General features: G+C 39.3%; 1 protein-coding gene across 1 annotated transcript in view; it reads right to left on the reverse strand.

The window, feature by feature from the left end:
• The window catches only part of SLC12A8 (solute carrier family 12 member 8), a 249960-nt gene that overhangs the window by 12703 nt on the left and 215653 nt on the right, over window positions 1-21604 (reverse strand). The window contains exons 9-12 of the mRNA XM_007949383.2: window positions 16427-17072; window positions 5344-5441; window positions 4723-4840; window positions 2004-2064 (exon numbers count right to left, since the gene is read on the reverse strand). Coding sequence (XP_007947574.2) covers window positions 2004-2064; window positions 4723-4840; window positions 5344-5441; window positions 16427-17072 — 923 coding nt within the window. The remainder of the gene's footprint in view (window positions 1-2003; window positions 2065-4722; window positions 4841-5343; window positions 5442-16426; window positions 17073-21604) is intronic.

Consider the following 21604-nt stretch of genomic DNA (forward strand, 5'->3'; position numbering starts at 1 on the left):
CAATCTACTTCCATAGTGATACTGCCTTGGAAACCCAAGGAGGGGTCACTATGAGTCAGGTCTGACTTGACGGCACATAACAACAACAACAACAGACAGAGCAAGCATCAGAATGAATCTCAGATATGACAGACATTTTGGAATTATCAGACTGGGAATTTAAACTATGATTAACATGTTAAAGGCTCTAATAGAAAAAGTAGACAACATACAAAAACATGCAACAGTAGAGATATGGAAACTTTAATTAAGAATCAAAAAGGAATGACAGAAATCAGAAACATGGTAACATACATGAAGATGCTTTTTATGTGCTCATTAGTAACCTGGACATGGCTGAGGAAAGAATCAATGAGCTTGAAGATATGTCAACAAAACTTTCCAAACGGAAAAGGAAAGAGAAAAACAAACAAACAAACTCAGCACAGAATATCCAAGAACTGTGGAATAATTATAAAAGGCTTAACATACATGTAAAGGCAATGCCAGAAGGAGAAGAAAGAGAGAAACCAAAGAAATGTTTTAAGTAATAATGGCTGAGACTTTTCCAAAACAAATGGTAGACATCAAACCACATAGATCTAGGAAACAGAGAAAATTGATGAATTGGATAATATGAAGCATATGGTCAGGAAGTAGAGTGAGAGCTATTTTTGTTCTCATTGGCTTCCGCTGAGTTGGGCTTTGACTCATAGCAACACTATACACATTAGGATAAAACAATTCCCAATCCAGTGCTATTCCTACGATAGGTTAGCTGTTTCGTTGTTGTGATCTATCTATAAGCTTTCACTGGCAGATTTGAAGCAGATTGAGAGAACTTTCTTCCTAGTCTGACTTAGTCTGGAAGCTCCACTGAAACCTGTTCAGCAACATAGCAACACACAAGCCTCCTCTGACAGATGGGTGATGGCAGTACACGAAGTGCACTGTTCAGGAACCAGGAATTGAACCTAAGTCTCCCACATGGAAGGTGAGAATTCCATCACTGAACCACCCATGCCTCACAGATTATACCACAATGGAAAGAAAACAAAAATCCTTCTCAACTGGGCCAATAAGCAAGAGGGTGATAAATGGAGAAAATATTGAAGTTGTTAAGGATTTCATTTTACTTGAATCCACAGTCAATGCCCATGGAAGCAGCAGTCAAGGGATCACACGGCATACTGCATTAGGCAAATCTACTGCAAAAGGCCTCTTTAAAGTACACTGGAGCTCCTACTGCAAAAGACCTCTTTAAAGTGCTAAAAAAGCAAAGAAGATGTCACTTCTAGAACTCAGGTCTGCCTCACTCAAGCCATGGTATTTTCAGTCACCTCTTATGCATGTGAAAGCTGGACAATGAATAAGGAAGACCAAAGAATTGATGCATTTGAATTAAAATGTTGGTCGAAGAATATTGAATATACCATAGACTACCAGAAGAACGAACAAATTTGTCTTACAAGAAGTACAGCTGGAATGCTCCTTAGAAGTGAGGATGGGGAGATTTTGTCTCATGTACTGTGGACATGTTATCAGGAGGGAACAATCCCTGGAGAAGGAAATCATGCTTGGTAAAGTAGAGGGTCAGCGATAAAGAGGAAGACCCTCAGTGAAATATATTGACACAGTGTCTGCAACAATAGGCTCAAACATAGCAACAATCGTGTGGATGGCACAGGACCAGGCAGTGTTTCATTATGTTAAACATAGGGTCACTATGAGTTGGCACCTAATGACAACAACAACTGGATTTCAAACAAAGCTTTTCTTAGTGATGATTGAGAAACAAAAAGGCAGAGGACATGAGCAGAGGAAGCAACTGATGAACTGAAGTTTGAGGGCTAGGTGGGGTGAAGGGCAGTGAGGAAAAAAGTCTGAGTCTCCTCAAGGTTCTCAACTGTCAGATTTCCACATGATAATTCAAGCCAAGTCCAGCTAGGAACGGGACACCCTTAGCACCTCCCAGAACCCTGGAACGCTCTTCCACCTGGTACGCGACCCAAATTGGCACGGACCTGCAGGAGGGGATCAGAAGAGACTTCATCCATCTGAGAAAGCTGAAGTTGGAGGCTGATCCTGCAGAGAATACATAAATATTTATGAAGGTTCTACATATGAACCCAGAATCCTAGTCACAAATGAGATAAATGCACACCTGCTGACATACACACAGAACTAACACAAATATTTTTGTCCTTTCTCAGGGTAACCAAACAACATTCATTACAATACTCGTTGGCAGAAGCATTCTAAAGAATTTGCACCCATGTGCAGTTTCCAAAACTTTATTTCTAATCTTCAAAATCCCGAGGAAAAAATAGATAAAGCGGTATATAGAAAAAAAAAAAAAAAAAAAAAACACATAAGACCAGAGGACTTGGTAACTTCAGTGTTCAGAATTAGAAAAAAAAAAAGATATGTTTTCTTAGATTCATAGTGACAGATGTTCAACCCATGTTATAAAATCACCTACTAGACTATTAACTCTTTGAGGATAGGGCACATGCTTCTTTCATCCTTGTAATCCAATATCCCATAGGATCTGGTGCTCAATAAGTTTTCAACAAGTGCTCAGTAAAATAAATAGCCCAACATGCAGAAATATTAGAGCTGAAGTTTGAAGAGAGGTTGTTGTTTATGCCAATAATTCTGATGTCAGACACATTGACTGGAATCAAGTTTATAAACCTCTGTTGCTTTTTGCCATCCCTCCTTTGGTGTGAATATTTTTTTAAAAAAACCCTCACATAATAAATTATGTATAACTTTAGAACACCAAATCAAATGTGATTGTGTAAATGCTTTTCCAAACTGGGTAATCTACTTCTGTAGCGATACTGTCTCAGAAACCCAAGGAGGGGTCACTGTGAGTCGGAACTGACTCGACAGCAGTGAGTTTGGTTTTTGGTTGGTTTCCACTAGAAATTTCTATACATCACTGGTTGAAAATTGATGAACTGGAAAATGTCAACAGTATTCTTATGAAATGATCTGGTCAATGGGAGGATAAATTTTAGATTTCTATTAATATTTATAAAGAGAAGATTCCTATTATATTCTGAGATCATCAGAAGAAAATAAATATTTTATCAACCAATCCTGCTTATTTCTGATTATTTACATTCTAAATTACTTAAATTTTAGGTAGAGATGGTCCTGAAATTTGATTTCATACTTTCCTATGAATAGATTTCTAGGATATGTTTAAATTTCCTAAGATCAAAAGTTTTTGTTTTTTTAAAGAAATTCAGAATTAAAACTTTTACCCAAATCACAATAAAAAGTCTTTTAAAAAATTCAGAATTAATCACTGAAATAAATAATAACCATATTAATGAAGATTTTCATCCACTAAATTGAGCTATATCAGGATTTCTTAGCATTACAGTTTTTAAAGCATTATTTTAAATAGACATGTGATTCAAGGTGTTTGAAGTACATCTTTTTCAAAATTATACATTTGATTCTTCTAATTCTGAATGTTTTTTTTTCCACTTTGCTTAGATTATTGTTATTCATCTGATTTAGTTAGGGCTTGAAATAAATAGCTTTATTTTAAATGGGGGTATCACAGGTTTTTTTTTTTTTTTAAATGACTTTTATGTTTTTTTAATAACTTTACTGAGGTATAATTGACACAAATAAACTGTACTTTAAAGTATACAACTTAATAAGTGTTGGCAGATGTACACCTGTGAAACTACCACCATGATAAATATAATGAGTGTATCCACAATCACCAAGTGTCCTCATGCCCTTCATAAGATCTTCCTCACATGCATCCCTGCCCTCAACTTCCATCCAAAGGTAATCATTGATCTCTTGTCACCACAGATTAGATTCCATTCTCAGTAGTTACAGACGTATGAAGCCATACACTGTGTACTATTTTTGTACTAGTTTCTTTCACTCAGCATAATTATTTTCAGATTCATCCATGATATTGCATGTACTGTTGTTGTTGTTGTTTTGCCATCGAGTTGGCCCCGACTCATAGCGACCCCTCCTTGGGTTTCCAAGGCAGTATCACTACGGAAGTAGGATTGCCCAACCTTCCTTCCGAGGAGTGGCTGGTGGGTTTGAACCGCCAGCCGTCTGGTTAGCAGGCAAGTGCCTTAGGCACTATGCTACCAGAGGTCCTTTGGCACATAGTAGGCACTCAATAAATATTGTTGGATGAAACAAGTGAAGTCCTCCCCCTAAGCCTCCCCAGATTTCCTTAAATGAAAGCCATTTCTTGGTCCCCCGAAATTCCAGAACTATTTACCTACCTCTTTTTTCATAGCATATGTCTCTTACTATCTTATATCATAGTCATTTATATGCATGTCCTCCTAGACTATACCAAACAAAACCTATTGCCATTCCAACAACCTGTGGAAACCCACTGCCATTGAATCGATTCTGACTCATAGCAACCTCCATTGGGTGTCCAACGTGGCAAACCTTTACAGAAGTAGATTACCCCATCTTCCTTTTGCAGAGTGGCTGGTGGGTTCTTTCTCCAGGGAGGCCAGTGGGTTCGAACTGCCAACCTTCCTGGTTAGCAGTCAAATGGCTTAGGCACTGTGCCACCAGAGCTCCTTTCCTAGACTATAAACCAGACTATAAGCTATATGAAAATGAGATTTACATCTGAGCCAATGTTGGCATTTAATAGGCACTCAAACATGTTTTTTCAATGAATGCAAAAAGAGAAGATGTAGATGGTGAGAAAATGGCCCTATTGCTTACCAAGGTGAAGCCCTGGACTGGTCCGGCCAATGTAGAAATACAAAATGGCAGCAACACTCATGTTAACCAGGGTATAGACCCATTGGATCACAAACATGATGAGAAGGGACCCAACAACCTGTGGAAACAGAATAGGAAGGACAAGTCCCCAAAGGTTTACTACATGGTCAGCAAAGCCACAAAGCTAGGGCCTTAAGAAACAACTGTCCCTCCCATCAACTTTCAGTCACTGTAGAAGTCTGAATCATTGACATTTACTCATAATTAAAAAAACTTACTGAATCAGACATTTAGGAAGACACCCTCTTCCAAGAGCAATGTTTAATAAAAACTATCAATAAATAGTTTTGTACACATAGGAATTTACTGACTTAGAGGTAGGTCATCAGAGATGATAAATTACTTAAAAACTAGATTGTTGATTAAAATAAGTGATTCATTAAATGTAATCTTGCCAAATACAGTGTCATCTATTTTCTAATGTAATAGGCAGCTAAATCACATTGTTCCTAATTAAGCCATTCCCCCTTACACCCTAACCCCAGATCATGCATGTCTCTACTTGGATGTGCATCTGATTTATGTCTCAGGGACAACTGGTTTCAAGATGAAGTTACTCACCCCCATTAGGGAGATCCAGGGATTGCAAATGCGGGTATAGAAAGAAGTTGAATTCCTGTGGACAACTTGTTCCTGGAGCCTGGACTCCAGTAAGAAATCTAAAGGAGAATTGAGTCAAATCCTTGGTTACCAATTTGTTGCCAAACCCTCTTCTATTTTTGTGAGCAAATATCTATGAACTCCTCTTCTCCACTTTTGTAATCCAGCCTAAAATAGAATTCCTGGCATTTGCTCTTGGAGAAGGGGAAAAGGAGTAATTGCACTGTGGTGGCATAGAGGATAAGGCACTTGACTGCTAACTGGAAGGTCAGTGGTTCAAACCCACCAGCTGCTCCATGGAAGGAAGACTGGGTGATCTACTTCTGTAAAGATTTATAGCCTTGGAAACCCAATGGGGGTTGCTATGAATCAGAAACAACTCTATGACAGTGTTGTTGTTGTTGTTGTTGTTGTTGTTATGTGCCGTCGAGTCGGCCCCGACTCATAGCGACCCCTCCTTGGGTTTCCGAGGCAGTATCACTACGGAAGTAGGATTGCCCAACCTTCCTTCCGAGGAGTGGCTGGTGGGTTTGAACCGCCAGCCTTCTGGTTAGCAGTGCTTTAGCCACTGTTTTTTTTTGTTGTTGTTGCTTGTTCTCTAGCCAATGACCTGAGAAAGAAAGGGAAGGAGGGGCAGAGTGAAGATGGGAGTTCTGCTAAGACCTACTGTCCACCTGTCCAGATCAGTTGTCTGGGAAAAGCCAGAAGTTCAGATATCCTCTCTTTTCCAGATGTAAGGGAGGAATGTGGGAAAATTGGACATCTAGTAACATTGGCTCACAGATGTGACCACTGGGAATGCTGGGTCAGGTTGGCTTTTGTCTGCTGTGGGCTGGGCTTTGCCACCTTCTGACTCTCAATTTCAGACCAAGTCAGACTAGGGCTCAGGAATAGGTAGGAAGCTGATGAAGGAGGGCGTAGGGGAATAGCTCCTTCTGATTCCTTCCTCTAGAAGCTGAGATGGCTGAGGGGTAAAGGTTCTGGCAAATCAATCAATGGAAGGTCCTGCATCATCCTGCAGGATCTCAGGCCCATCAGAGCTTGTCAGCACCATGCCATCCTCTACTCAGTTCCCCTTCCCAGTTTATAGCTGATTGCAAAAAGTTCAACTTCCCTGTGAAAATGCATATGAATTATTTAACAATTTGGTCTAATCACTATGACATATAATAACAGTGGTTCACAAAAATAGTATGTTGGATCAACTTTGCTGTAAGCTTATTCTAATTTCAAGACTAAACCTTCAGGTGTTCTCAACCTTCATAGCTTGAAGAAATACGGTTTGCAGCTTCCTAGCTTTTTCTCTGTTCTCCAATATCAAATTTTTGCTTCAGCCAAGCTGCCTTAAGGTGCTGTCTCTTCTGCCCAGAACACCCTCCTCCCTTAACTACATGTCTAAATCCTGTCTTATGCACCAGTCATCTTCCACACCTCCACCCTGTCTGAATCCATAGGGTCTAGCTGGAATCTTTTTCTCATGGATTCCCTAGCTCTTTGCTTGTCTAACTCCTATTCATCCATCAGGTCCCAGCTCAAATATCACTTCCTTAGAGAAATCAGCCCCATAACAAAATCTAAATGTATTCCCTCCTACCATTAATCTTTCTTTATGACCCATTTCCTTCCCTTCATGGCCCTTGCCATTATTTGTAATTGTATGTTTATTTATATGTTTATATTGCCCACAGATTATATGCTTCTTGAAGGCAGGGCCCATGTGTGCCTTGAGCCTAGAGTTTGGCATGTGTATTGTTGTTGTTATGTGCCATTGAGTTGGCTGCGACTCATAGGGACCCCTCCTTGGGTTTCCCAGGCAGTATCACTACAGAAATAGATTGCCCAACTTTCCTTCTGAGAAGTGGCTGGTGGGTTTGAACCACCAGCCTTCTGGTTAGCAGTCAAGTGCCTTAGGCACTATGCTACCAGAGCTCCTTTGGCATGTGTAGGGCTCAGTAAGTATTCTTTATCCAAGTCTCCCATTCTCTCTGACCAATATGGCTTTACAACCTAGGCCCTTGAAAACACATGCCATCATATTATCACTACAGTCCTCTATCAACTTCCTGGTTATCTTCCCTCTCTCGTTAAAAGATTTTAGTCCCTGGCTCACTACCTTTCCCCATCTCATTACCACCCCATCATCATTCTTGGTGAGGTCATGGTGACTTTGATGTAAACAATTAATTCAACACTCCAATTTTTCAGTTCCTTGAAATCCTCACTCCAAAATCTTTTCTGCAACTCACCATCAATACCCTTGGCCACCCTGGAGATTTGTCATTACCAATAACCTTTAAAAAAAAAAAAAAGCCAACCAGTTTCCCTCAAGTCAACTCCATGTGTGTCAGAATAGAACCATGTTCCACAACATTGTTCAGTGGGTGATTTTTCAGAAACAGATTGCTGATCTTTTTCCTAAGGTGCCTCTTGGTGGATTTGAACTGCCAATCTCTCATTTAGCAGCTAAGTGTGTTAACCATTGCACCACCCAGGGACTCCTCTAACATCCTGATTATCAAGCATTCTACTCTCAGTCCAACATCTATTTTTTTTAAAAAAAAAGCTCATTTGTTCTGTTGTCTCTCTCTCCAATATTCATAGCTTACAGAAGGACCGTCAGTTAATGTACCCTAGTACAGTTTTCTTTTCATCACCCACCTTCTCTAGGATTTTTCTAGAAGAAGTAAATCTTATAGACTTGTGGAGGGTTGGGGGAGAGGGTCCTCTTGCCAGGAATTTTGTTGTTGTTGTTGTTATGTGCCATCGAGTCGGAACTGACTCATAGCGACCCCTTCTTGGGTTTCCAAGGCAGTATCACTACGGAAGTAGATTGCCATATCTTCCTTCCGAGGAGGGCTGGTGGGTTTGAACCATCAGCTTTCTGGTTAGCAGTCAAGTGCCTTAGGCACTATGCTGCCAGGAATATTAGGGAGTAATAACTAGGAGGGAAATGTCAAGCCTGTAGTCACAACATAAATCAACAAACAAAACCATGTATTAAAAAAAAAACCACTGCATGGACTCAATTCTGACTCATGGTGATGCATGTATAACCCATGTATATTGCTGTTGTGTGGTATCAAGTAGATTGTGACTCACAACGTCTCCATGTGACAGAATAGAACTGTCCCAGAGGGTTTCCTAGGCTGTGATCTTTACAGGAGAAGATCGTTGGATTTTTCTTCCCATAGAACCACTTGTAGGTTCAAACTGTCAACCTTTCAGTTAGCAGCCAAGGGCTTAACCATTACACTACCAGGGCTCCTGAAGCCATGTATAAGGCATATTAAAAATTTCAAATATAATAAACATAATGCATAATGTTATCTTTTAAAATCTACTAGTATGACTAGTGAGTTTATACTCACAAAAGCCATCTGGATATAAACACTTTAAACATGATGGGGGTGAAATAATTGTTTCAAGATTTTTAAATACTGAAAGGCAGCTTATGACAACAACAATAATTTATCACTAGTATAAACAATGCACCTACAGCACTCTTCAGACAATTTTCTGTGTCTTGGTTGGTTTGGAGGAGCTCTGGTGGCATAGTTCCTAAGGCATTTGACTGTCACCAGAAGGCTGGTAGTTCGAACCCACCAGTTACTCCTCAGAAGGAAAACTGGGCAATCTACTTCTGTAGAGATACTGCCTTGGAAACCTAAGGAGGGGTCACTATGAGTTGGGACTGACTTGATGACAGTGAGTTTGTTTTTGTTTTGAGTTTGGTTTGGGGTTTTTTTCTTGGATATAATACTCCCTAAATAAATTTAGTGAATGACAGCCATTAAACAGCTTTGTATGTCTTATTATACCTTGAAAAATCATTCTCCAGGAAGAATGAAACAGAAAGAAAGGCTCTAGGTATGGCAATGCAAAGAAGTTGGCAAGTCCTTTCCACATAACACAAAGAATAAGTACAAAACTGGAAAAAATGATCAAAACCAATTATTTCAGGGCTCTGGAAATTTATCAGAGGAAGAAAACAAATTCAGAAGTGTTTATTCTTGAAAAACTGCTAGAGCTGAGGGTAAGAACAGTGAGAATCTATGACCTCTTGCCTGGGCTGCTCCGCTTCCATCACTGTCTCAGTTCAGTCAGCAAGAGCAGTAGTTTTACTCATGTGGGGCTGGTCAGAAACTAGCAATTGTGCTGCCAGTGGGGACAAACTCAGTTGGCGCAGGGGGCAAAAACCTGTGTCTTTGTAAACTAATGGTGAACACAGTAAGATATAAATGGAGAAAATCCACAGCTTTGCTAGCCTGAGACTGTAGGCCCAGCTAGGGCAAGCAGTGGACCAGTCAGGAAATTAATGGGGCAAACTTGGAAATGAGAAAGGAGGAGGAGGACCAGATAATTTCCCTACATTTTCCAGGCTGACTAAGAAACTACATACCGGTATCATGCCTGGGGGAGACCCAACAGACCCTGGTGAAAAATAAAAGCTAAGTGAGACCAGAGAACTTTCTATAACTTTGATGTGCTCCCCAACCCACACACAGATCCACTAGCAGAGGGTGGAAGCTTATAGGCTACATTGACACAGGAGAAACTCCTAGGAAGCCAGGCTAAAAAATAAAAACAAGAATTAAAAACTGAGAAGAGGCATAGCAGCCACCAACCACAGTGAAGAGAGACTCTGCAGTTTAAATTCAGGGAATTTACTAAAACAAACAAACAAATAAAAATGCACAAATGAAAAAGACATGGAAAAAAACAGAAAACTGTGAACCATGCTCAGGGGAAAAAAACCAACCAAAAGAAACTGACTCTGAGTAGGCCAAGATGTTGGATTTAGCAGATAAAGACTTTAAAGTAGCTATATGTGTCCAAAGAATTAGGGGAAAATATAATGTCAGCAACTTAAGGAAAATATGATGACAATGACTTTTAAAATAGAGAATATAAATACAGAAATAGAAACCATAAAAAAAGAGAAAATTCTACAGTTAAAAAGTATTAGAAATGAAAAATCTGGGCTGCTCAACAGCATATTGAGATGGCATAAGAAAGAGTCTATGAACTTGAAGACAAATAAATAGAAATTATCCAATCTGAAGACCACAGAAGAAAGATAGAAGAAAAAGGAACAGAGCCTCACAGACCTGTAGGGCAATGCCAACAAATGTATAATGGGAGTCTGACAGAGACAGGAAAGGAAGAACAGTGCAGAAAAAATAATTAAATAATAGTAAAAAACTTGCCAAGTTTGATGAAAAACTTTAATCAACAAATCCAGAAGGAATGAATCAATTGATATTTCCTCCAGCAATGCGTATAGACATCTGATTCCCACAGATGTACTATTTTTTATTTAAATTTTTGATAGTTTACTAGATAAGCAGTAATGTCTTAAATGGGTTTTAGTTTATATTCATTTAATCAATATCATGGCCAAGTTCATAACTGATACTCACAGCAAGCAGCATACACTATGTGTAGTGGTTAAGTGCACAGGTTCTAAAGTCAGACAGACCTGGCTTCAAATTCTGGCTGTTTCATATCCTGAGCAAGTGTTCAACTTCTCTAAGTCTCAGTTTTATCATCTGTAAAGGGATAATAACAATGCCTAACTCGGCTTAGATAAGATAATCCATGTAAAGTACTATCCCAGTGCTAGACACATAGGACATGCTCAATAAATATTTGATATTTTTAGCTACTAACAATTTCTAACACTTAAAAATAAAAGTTAGTTCGTTGAATGGACAATGGATGAATCTGGCATTGATTTTTCATATGTAAACTGCTTATTCTCTCTGACCTCTTTTTAAAGTAGAATCTGGATTTTGACCCAGCTGTTTTTAAAACTAATATACTTTGGAAGGTATGCTTTCATCAGTTGTGTTTGTCAGAACAATTGTTTCCTTCTGTGACACTGCTGTGCAAATGTTTTTTTATTTCTATTTAATCAGATTCTTTTTGTCTTTGATGATGTCTTCAACAGTCAGAATTCTCTCTCTTGCACAGCTGTGATAAATAAGGAATTCATGACTATATAAGGTATAAAACACAGCCCCAAGTTAATTTTGCAAACCTATATTTATTTGTCCCAAACAATATTTTTTCAACAATGATTTCTTATTCTTTTATAGCTTATAATTTGGCATAGAATAGGTTCGTATGACAGTTTAACTCTTTCTATTCTCTGTACTAATCAAAGTTCCAGTTTTTCAGTCAGTATTTCTTTAATCGTTTATCAATTAAACTAGCCCTTACTGAGTGTTTGTTATACACCACTTACAGTGTGGGATGCTATAATGGATACAAAGGTGAAAAGACATGGTCTGTGACCAAAAGAGACTCACAGTGTAGTGGTAAAGGAATGAAACTAATACTTATTTTTATTAAGACAGACAGACAGATAGACCTGAAGATAAATGTGTAAACAAATATTTATAAAAGAACATGGTAACTGTTTATATTAGTGTGAATCAACTTTTATGGTTGCACAATGAATGAAGTCAGGGAATCTTTCTCAAAAGGGGTATAAGTGGGTCTTAAAAGGTCAAATGGATTTTAAAGGATAAGTTGGATTTTTTAGATGGAGAAGTGGGGAGTAAAGCAATTCAAGGAGGCAGAAGAGGATATGCAAAAGCCAGAATGAATGAAAGAATATGATGTGTTTAGGGCATTAGTTTGGGTTTCACTACAAAATAGAGTACATAGGTTAATGTGAGAAAATTGCCTGGGAAGGTAGGTTAGGATGGGATTATGAAGAACTTTGCATATCACACCAAGAATTTTGTTTAGATTGAAGGAATTAGATTTTAGCGAAGGTTTTTAAGTAAGAGAGACGTGATTAATGTTTTATTTTAGAAAGACCATTCAGTGGGCAGTGTGAAGGAGAAACAGGATGTGGGAGAGGCTGGAGGCTGGTTTGCAGACTAAGCAAGAATCCAAGTGCACCAAGGTCAAGGTAGTAAGGATGGAGAGGAGGTGGTGAGGAAAGAGGAAGTAGTTAACAATGATTTCTGCGACTAGGCAACTGAGTAGTAAACACTTCATTGATTAAATATGGAAAACTGACCACACCACATGTCTCTCCTAAAAACACACTGAGAAGACAGAAAAGGAATTAAAAGGCATAAAGCAACAAACATTAAGAGAATGGGAGAGGAAAGATAAAAACAAGTCTGGTAAGATGGAAAAATGATAGAGGAGTGGTAACAGACTGAGAGAGCAGAGGAGGGTAACTCTGAAGGTCTACAGAGGTACTGACGAGAAGTAGCCAGTTCTCCTCAGTGAATCCCAATAAAGGCCAGGACTGGATCCCATGGAAGTGGTAAGGAACAGGGGATTGGTTGCAAGTCAGTATATAGGGCAGCTGAACACCAAGACCTTTTCTTCTACCCATACATCTATGCAACAAATCCTTCTCTTGCTCGACCCCTCTCCCCATGGTTGTTTCCTCTGAAGAAATTAAACCAGAGAGACCTAGGCACGGGAAAGAATGGGGGAATGAAACAGAAACAGGGAAATGAAAAGTACATATCCTAAACAGTGGTATCCCTTCCCTCCCTCTGCTCTCAGAATGCAAGCAGCCATCTATGTGTCCTCTCAGGCCAGGATTCTCCACAAGAACTGAAGAGTTCAAGAACAACTTCTAGATACTGACATTTAGGGATCCTCCAGTGAAAATTCTGTATTTTCAATTGCCTCATATGTAAAAACTGGAAAATAAAGAAGAACAAAGAAGAATTAATGCAATTGAATGATGGTGTTGACAAAGAACATTGAATGTACCATGGACTGTCAGAAGAATGAACAAATCTGTCTTGGAAGAAGTACAATCAGAATGCTCCTTAGATGCAAGGATGATGAGACTTTGTCTCATGTATTTCAGACATGTTATCAGGAGGAACCAGTTCCTGGAGAAGGACGTCATGCTTGGAAACGTAGAGGGTCAGTGAAAAAGAGGAATAACCTCAATGAGATGGTCTGACACAGTGGTTACAACAGGCTCAAGCATAGCAACGATTGTGAGGATGGTGCAGGACCCGGCAGTGTTTCATTCTATTGTACATAGTGTCACTATGAGTAGGAGCCAACTTGATGGCACCTAACAACAATAACTAGTGAAAAAGCTAACTTATTCCTAATTATTCTACAGTGAACAAGTCCCAATCAACAAGTCCTGTCTATATACACAAGACTTCTAATCAGCTGTACTACTTCATTGTGCTACTTCATTCTCAATACAAAAAGAAATCTAAAGATTAACAGACATGTTAGGAAAGTCTAGACATAGTAGCCTGTCCCACTGATGCAGAAAGCCTGGACATTAGACACTGGAGCCAGGAATGAGTCATCCTACAGTTACCATGCTTCCAGAAATTTTCTCATACTCCCCATTTTCAGGTTTCTAATTCCAAATTCCAAGTATGAGGAAAGTTCATCTAATTAGCAGAATCCTGGTCTTGTGCCTAAACTGAATGAGTTTTTGGCATTTTTAGTTTTGAGTATGAAACTGCCTCCCACCAAGACTCACACTGTTGGAAATTCTTCAAACATAGGGAGGTCATTCACCACTGGGCAGGCAAAAAAAAAAAAAGAATAACAAAATTCCTCTACATTATTGCATCCAAGAAATCTTTTGTTCCCTGGATTCAGCACAGAACCATGGTAAAGAGAGCAATCTTAAGACAATAGCTTTGCAGCAGGCCTAAGGAGCAAGCAGTCTAGATTGGAATAGGAAGAAGAGGGCCATAGACAGAAGGAAAAAGAGGAAAAGATATGATAGATTTATCATCATATTTTTATCATATTTCTCATCATAATTTGAGAATTTGGAAAATAACAATTGACATACCTGCCAAAACATTTAGAGAAAAGTGGTAACAGAAAACCAAGCAAATAAGGATAAAATCAAGGCAATTATTAACTCCAGGAAACAGAAAAAGTTGTACAAAAAAAAAGAAAAAAAGAAAATTGAATCATAGTATAATAAGTGACTCAGGATTAAGTTGTATTTACTTAGTCATGATAATATGAATCCCAGCTATTAAGTTTTAATTAAGTTACTAAGTGATATATTAAGTCAATAACTTTTAAGTTATTAAGTGATATTGGGGGAATATCCATTGGGGAAATTGGGTGAGGGGAAGTGGAGATAGTGGTACAAAAGAGCTATATCTTCATTTGTCATATCAAAAGGTGATGTCTGAAATTGACATATTGGGAGGAGCAACACAAAAGTAACATTTAATAATAAGAAGGATAATAACAGATGAAGCAACATCCTGGTTGAAACTGGGTTCTTCTGAATGTGGGACTAGAGGGTAGAGAGGGTAAAACAGGGAGAGTATGGAAGAGTGTGAACTATTATTTTCAATTATATGACTTTTAATGCCATTTGGCTTATTAAACTGTACATTTATTATTGTGATAAAAATAATTTAAACATTTTCAATAATGCTTCTACCATTAAAAAGAAAACCAAACCACCAATTTAGAACTAAAGAAAGAGCAGCAGGTGTGTGGGAGAACATTTGTCTTTAGACATCTTCTTCTCTGTCTCTCTGACTTCTCCTCTTTGCCCACCGCTGCCTGTTAGATCTCAAAGACAGGGTCATATAGAGGAGAGCACCTGGAATGTTTCAGATGCAGGCAGACCTTGGTGTGACGCCCAGCTGTGCAAAATCTGAGATTTCTCTGTGACCTCACTAGGCCATTCGGGTCTTCATTTGTAAAGTGGAAAATATCAATTTATTACATATATAATATTAATTAGGTAATATTAATTTGTATAATTAATCACTTGCACACAAATAAATAATATATGTAAAGCATCTTACATGTGGTTGTTGTTGTTGTTATGTGCCATTGAGTCAGTCTCAACTCATAACGACCCCTCCTTGAGTTTCCAAGGTGGTATCACTATGGAAGTAAATTGCCCAACCTTCCTTCCGAGGAGTGGCTGGTGGGTTTGAACCACCAGTCTTCTGGTTAGCAGTCAAGTGCCTTAGCTACTACACTACCAGAGCTCCTATATGAAGACCTACATATGGTAGGTTATTTAAAAGTATGACTTCTCCCTCTCTCTCAGAATTTCTTATGCCCTGGAAGCATCTCTTTGAGAATCTCTCTCTGTAAATTTGAGAAAGTAAAGAAAAGCTGTGTTTCTTTAGTCATCTTCTCTCAATTCTTTTTTGCCTGATTTGGGAGATTCATCTTCCACAAATAAAATACATTAAGTCCTTGCCAGGCAGTTTATCACAACACATTTTCACTTCTCTTAAAAGGAGAAATCTGGTTTCACTCATCTTGGCATTAAACATCAGCTGATATTTGAGTGAAATTAAATTAATATTCAATTACTAACCATGGCTCCCAGTTCTAATATACAGGAAACTGTTGTCATCTAGTTGATTTCAATTCACAGCAACCCTGTAAGATTTCCAAGGCTGTAAATCTTTATGGAAACAGACTGCCACATCTTTCTCCCATGGAGATGCAATTGCCAACCTTTTGATTAGTAGTTGAGTGCTTAACCACTGCTCCACCAGGGCATACAGGAGTAGATATAAATTTATGTCTAAAATGAACTATCTATATGCAATGCAAATGCAACCACTGCCGTGGAGTTGGATCTGACTCATAGTGACCCCTCCTTGGGTTTCTAAGACGGTATCACTACAGAAGTAGACTGTCCAACCTTCCTTCCGAGGAGTGCCTCGTGAGTTTGAAACAGAGTAGAATTATAAGTAATTCAGCTGCTATTTTAATTTTTAAAATAAAATTAAGGAGCTCTGATTGTGTAATGGTTAAAGGCATTTAGCTGCTGACCAAAAAGTCAGTGGTTCAAACCAACTAGCTGCTCCATGGAAGAAGGATGAAGCAGTCTGCTTCCATAAATATTTACAGCCTTGGAAACCCAATGGAGGTTGCTATGAGTCGGAATCAACTTGATGGCAGTGAGTTTGGTTTGGGGTATAAAGTGAACTAAGGACTTGGAAAGAGGGTCATGAAAACTGAGTGGGTTAGACAAGCACTGGTCACCCCAAGACAGAAGACCCTAGTGTGATTCCAAAGAACTCACCTTCTCCATTTGGCATAGGTTGGTTACACAGCTCAGAGATAAGATGTTCTCTACGTGTTCCCCTAGGCTGAGTCCATTCACTTCCAAAACTCTGACTGTTCCAGTAGGACTCCTGCCCCTCTGAGGTAGCTGTAGACAACTTTTCAGATCCCTCAGTAGGTAACAAAGCAGGGGACTTGGAGTCTAAGAGGAAGCTATCTTGTAGGGTTTGTTTGATGGCCTTCTTATGTTTCTTCTTCTGACTTCCTGGGATACTGTCACCATCTCTTTGCCTGGGCGTGCTACTCTCAAGCTTCCTGGTTAGCTGGAGGAGCTGATTCATGTCCTTGGTGAATTCTAGGAGAGTGCCTTCAGACAGACTTTGGGCAGTGCCCTCAGAACCATAGCTAGGAGTCTTTTCCAAGAGCAGGTGCCCAGAACAGTGGAGGGATTCTGTGTTTTCCCTATGCACTGGCTCAGATACTTCGGGGAGGCTGCAGGGACACATGGACAGGGAGAAGTAAGAGTAGTCCACTGCTACATATGTCAGCATGAAGTTGATGGTGACAATGGGGGCCAAGACATTCACCTGACCCACAAGGACAAAGGCCATGGTCACCAAGCTGGTCAGGCAGATGGCAGCTACAGGTGTTTTATTTGGTCCTTTCTGCAGAAACAAAAATAACATGCCTGGTAATCACATTTCAAAAGCAAATCACATTATATGATAGAAACACAACTCATAATGGTTCAGTCATTTCTGTCCAAGTGACCCCAGGCATATTAATAACTGCTCACCTATAAATTTAGAATAATAATATCCACCTCTACATAGATAGACACTCAAGTTGAACAAGGGTGGGAAGGTGAATGGGAGATTATACTCAGGAATATAAATAGGTTCAACAGAAGATATTTCTACATATTTATCTATATGAGCTACAAATATATCCATGAATATAGTAGATCAGAAAGGGAGTGAAGTTATGAAAAACTTCTTAGCCATAAACAAATACCCCGAGGGAATGAGTCACTGGGCCTAAGGGCTCAGGACCATAGTCTCAGGGGACACTAAGGTCAATTGGCCTAACATAGTCCACAAAGACAATGTTCTACATCCTACTTTGGTGAGTAGTCACTGGTGTCTTAAAAGCATGTGAGTGGTCATCTAAGGTACAGCTATTGGTCTCTCCTGATCTGGAACAAAGAGGAGTGAAGAAAATCAAAGATGCAAGGAAACAATTAGTCCAAAAGCCAAATGGACCATGTGAACCCCAGCCTCCACAACCCTAAGAGCAGAGGAGCCAGATGGTATCTGGTTACCACTGCTGACTGTTCTGAAAGGGATTACAGTAGGAGATCCCAGATACTGGGATCTCCTACTGTAAAACTGTGGAGCAAAACTCAAAATCACAAAGAAGACCAGACTTTACTGCTCTGATGGAGATTGAGGGAACCCCCAAAACCATGGCCCTAGGACACCCTTCAAGCCTAAAACAGAACTTACCCCTGCATCTCAACTTTCAACCAAACAATAGGTCTGTAAGATGAACCGAATACCAGGAGTAATTCCAAGAAGGTATGCGCTCATTAGAACAATCAACCATATGAGATCAAAAGGGCAGCATTTGTCCAGGGATAACGCTCAGAAGGCAGGAAGGGATAGGACAGAGGGAGGAATGGAAATGGTAAACACAGGGAGGAAGTAGAGTATTGTTACATTATGGGGATTACAATCAATGCCACAAAACAAAATGTGTATGAATTGTTGAATGGAAACCAATTTGCTCCATAAATTTTCACTCAAATCACAATTATATATACATATACATACATATGTATATGGTGTAGTGCCTAGGCATTTGCCTGCTAACCAGAAGGCTGGTGGCTCAAACCCACCAGCCACTCCTCGGAAGGAAGATTGGGCAATCTACTTCCATAGAGATACCACCTTGGAACCCAAGGAGGGGTTGCTATGAGTTGAATTGACTCCATGGCAGTGAGTTTTTTTTTTTTTAAATCCAACTCATGGGGTTATTGTCAGCATCAGAGCTAATCCACGTAAAATGCTTAATCCAGTACTGACACAGAAGGCTTCCAACATACATCATAGGTATTAGTTGTATTACTGACTATTAATATGGGTCATTACTATTGAACTTTAATATCCCAAAATGTTCTCCTCTCATCTTTCATTGGGTTTTAACACCAGCCTTGGAATTCAAAGAGGTACAAAGTTGATTCTTCATAGGCTATAATGGAGAAAATGACCATAAGGAGATAGGTAGACCCTAGAAAACAAAGAATCATTGGTGGCTAGGGTATGGGGGTGTGATAGCTGGAGCTGTGTATTAACTTGGCTGGACCACAATTCTGTGTGGTTTAAGCAGTTGTGATGTGTGTTATTCCCATGATGAGATCAGATATATATGTTTTGAACAGCCAATCCGTGGAAAGGGAGTTTCCCTAGGAGTGTGGCCTGCTTCCAATATATTTAAGGACATCCTGGGAAAAGAGACACTCTCCTGTGGATCAGGATTATATTGTTCTGCCTACAACTGTCCGTGAGTGAACAATCCACCATTTGGCCTGGAGATCTTGGATTTGTCATTCGTTGGAGTCAATAGCAGGTTTACTGCCTGCCAACCTTGAGCTCGTCAGTTCCTGCAGCTGCATGAGTTGGGAAAAGCCTCCAGCTTGACATTTGATCCAAGAACTTGGGACTTGCCAGCTTCTAAAAGTGTGTGAGCCATTTTCCTAAGATAAATTTCTTTTTCTCTAATGTGTATATAAACTTTACTTCTCTAGAGAACCCAGCCTTAACACAGGGGGTTCTGACATTAAACATACACATGTGCACATATAACACATTCACATACACTTACATTATTATAGAGGTAGGTATGATGATCTTCAGGAAGACAGAAACAGAAAAAAAACCTGCCACTCCACAGAAGCTATTTATCACAGTCACTAGCTCTGGTGGCATAGTGCCTAAGGTATTTGACTGCTAACCAGAAGGCTGGCAGTTCAACCCCACCAGCCACTCCTCGGAAGGAAGGTTGGGCAATCTACTTCCCTAGTGATACCGCCTCAGAAACCCAACAAGTGGTCGCTATTAGTCAAATCGACTCAATGGCAGTGAGTGGCAGCGAGAGCATCCTTCTTGGGCCAAAAGCAGTAGTCACCTCTCAGTCCTCATTGTCCTTGTCAAAAGAACATTTGACCCAGCTAGCCATGCCCTCTGCTTTAAAATACTTTCTTTATCTGGCTTCCCCTAATTCTCCTCTCTCCTCACTGACTGCTCCTTCTCAGTCTTCCTTACTGATTCCTCCACATGTCTGAAAATCCCTACCTTTAAAGCATCCCAGGGGTCTATCTTCAGACCTCTTCTTTATCTGTACTCTCTCTCAAGGTGATCTCAACCAGGCTCATGGCTTTAAATACCAGCTTTATGCTGACAATGCCTCAAATTTAAATCTCCAGTATAAATATGGCCTTCAAATCTACCCTGCCTACTCAACATTTCCAATTGATGTAATAGGATCTCAATCTTAATACTACTACTATCTAGTTTCTGAGGATTTACCTCTATTCTTGGTCATTTTATTGTTAGAGTATGATAAAGAGCTGTATTTTCACATATAACACACACAGAGAAATAATGTGCACATGCATATGGCATGCATAGCGCATAGGAAATGAATGCGTGAGGTTGCGTGGTTTGCAAAAACTATAAAATGTGTGCATTCTTTGTGTAAAAATACAGTATATCCAAAATAAAATTGCTAATCCCCCTTGCTTCAGATCTACTCTGTCTGTAGTCTTCTCCATCTCAGAAAATGGCAAAAGTCGTGCGCCTCTTCTCATTCTCTCACAACTCATCAGCAAACATCCCTCAGGATCTACACAGAATCCAAGCACTGCTGCAATCCCCCTGCTAGCCCTCTGGAATGTGAGGGGCAGACCTGTAAACCTCTTACAGATCTGGTACATAAATCTCCCACACATATTCATACAGGTGTTCTCCCTTTTATTGAGGGTTCATAACGGAAAAGCAACCATAGAAGCCAAAGTTGGAAGATGGCTAAGTCATCATCAGCCCAGGGCTCTGAGGCTCAATGTCCTTTATCAACCTGAAGCAAATAGCCTAGAAATTTAGAGAAAAACAAAATGTGCTTTAGAATTACATTCTTGGGTATATTTGTTACAGCTCTTTATCATACTCTAACAATAAAATGACCAAGAATAGAGGTAAATCCTCAGAAACTAGATAGAACTTAAAAAGAAGGTCCCAAGTAGGCTGAAGAGAGAGCTGATGGTCCAGGTCAGGACTGGGATGAAGGTAGATTGTGAATTGATAAAACAAGCAAATATGAACACCATAAAGAGAGTGAAAAGACAAGCTACCAAGTGACAAAAGACATCTGCAACACATATAACAGGCTAAGAACTAGATATTCTGTATATCCAGAATATATAAAGAATTCCTAAAAAAACAGTTGGAAAAAAAGACAAACCACCTACTAAAACAATGAGCAAAAGGATTTGAGCAAGCACTTTACAAAAGAATGACTATTAAACATATGGGGAAAAAAACCCATCTCATTAGCAATTAGGAAAATGCAAATTAAAAACACAGTGAGATACTCATTCATCAGATTGGCAAAAATTTTGAAGTCTGATAATACCAAGTATTGGCAAGAATATTGTCTTATCACTGCTGATAGGAGTGTAAATTAGTACAGCTATTCTAGAAAAGAGCTTCGTATTGTGTAGTAAGTGAAAATACACGTACCTTACAAGTTAGCAGTTACACTAATGGGTATATACCCTGGAAGATCTCTGCATGTGAACCAGGATACTAGTATAAGAATGTTACAAGAATGTTCATAGTAGTGCTCATAATAGTCTCCAGCTGGAAACAACCCAAATCTCAATCAACAATGGAATGGATAAAAATATTGTGACATATGATTAAACACTAAACAGCAAGGAAAAACATGGACGAAGCTCACAAATATGATGTTGAACAAAAGAAGCATGATTCCATATACATAAAGTTCAAAAACAGACAAAATTAAACTACATTGTTTAAAGATGCCTATGTTGTTGTTGTTGTTGTTAAGTGCCGTCGAGTCGTTTCCGACTCATAGCGACCCCATGCACAGCAGAACGAAACACTGCCCGATCCCGCAC

The sequence above is a fragment of the Orycteropus afer genome, unplaced genomic scaffold, assembly GCF_000298275.1.
Source record: "Orycteropus afer afer isolate SDZICR_OR568_19922 unplaced genomic scaffold, OryAfe1.0 scaffold00245, whole genome shotgun sequence".
NCBI lineage: Eukaryota > Metazoa > Chordata > Mammalia > Tubulidentata > Orycteropodidae > Orycteropus > Orycteropus afer.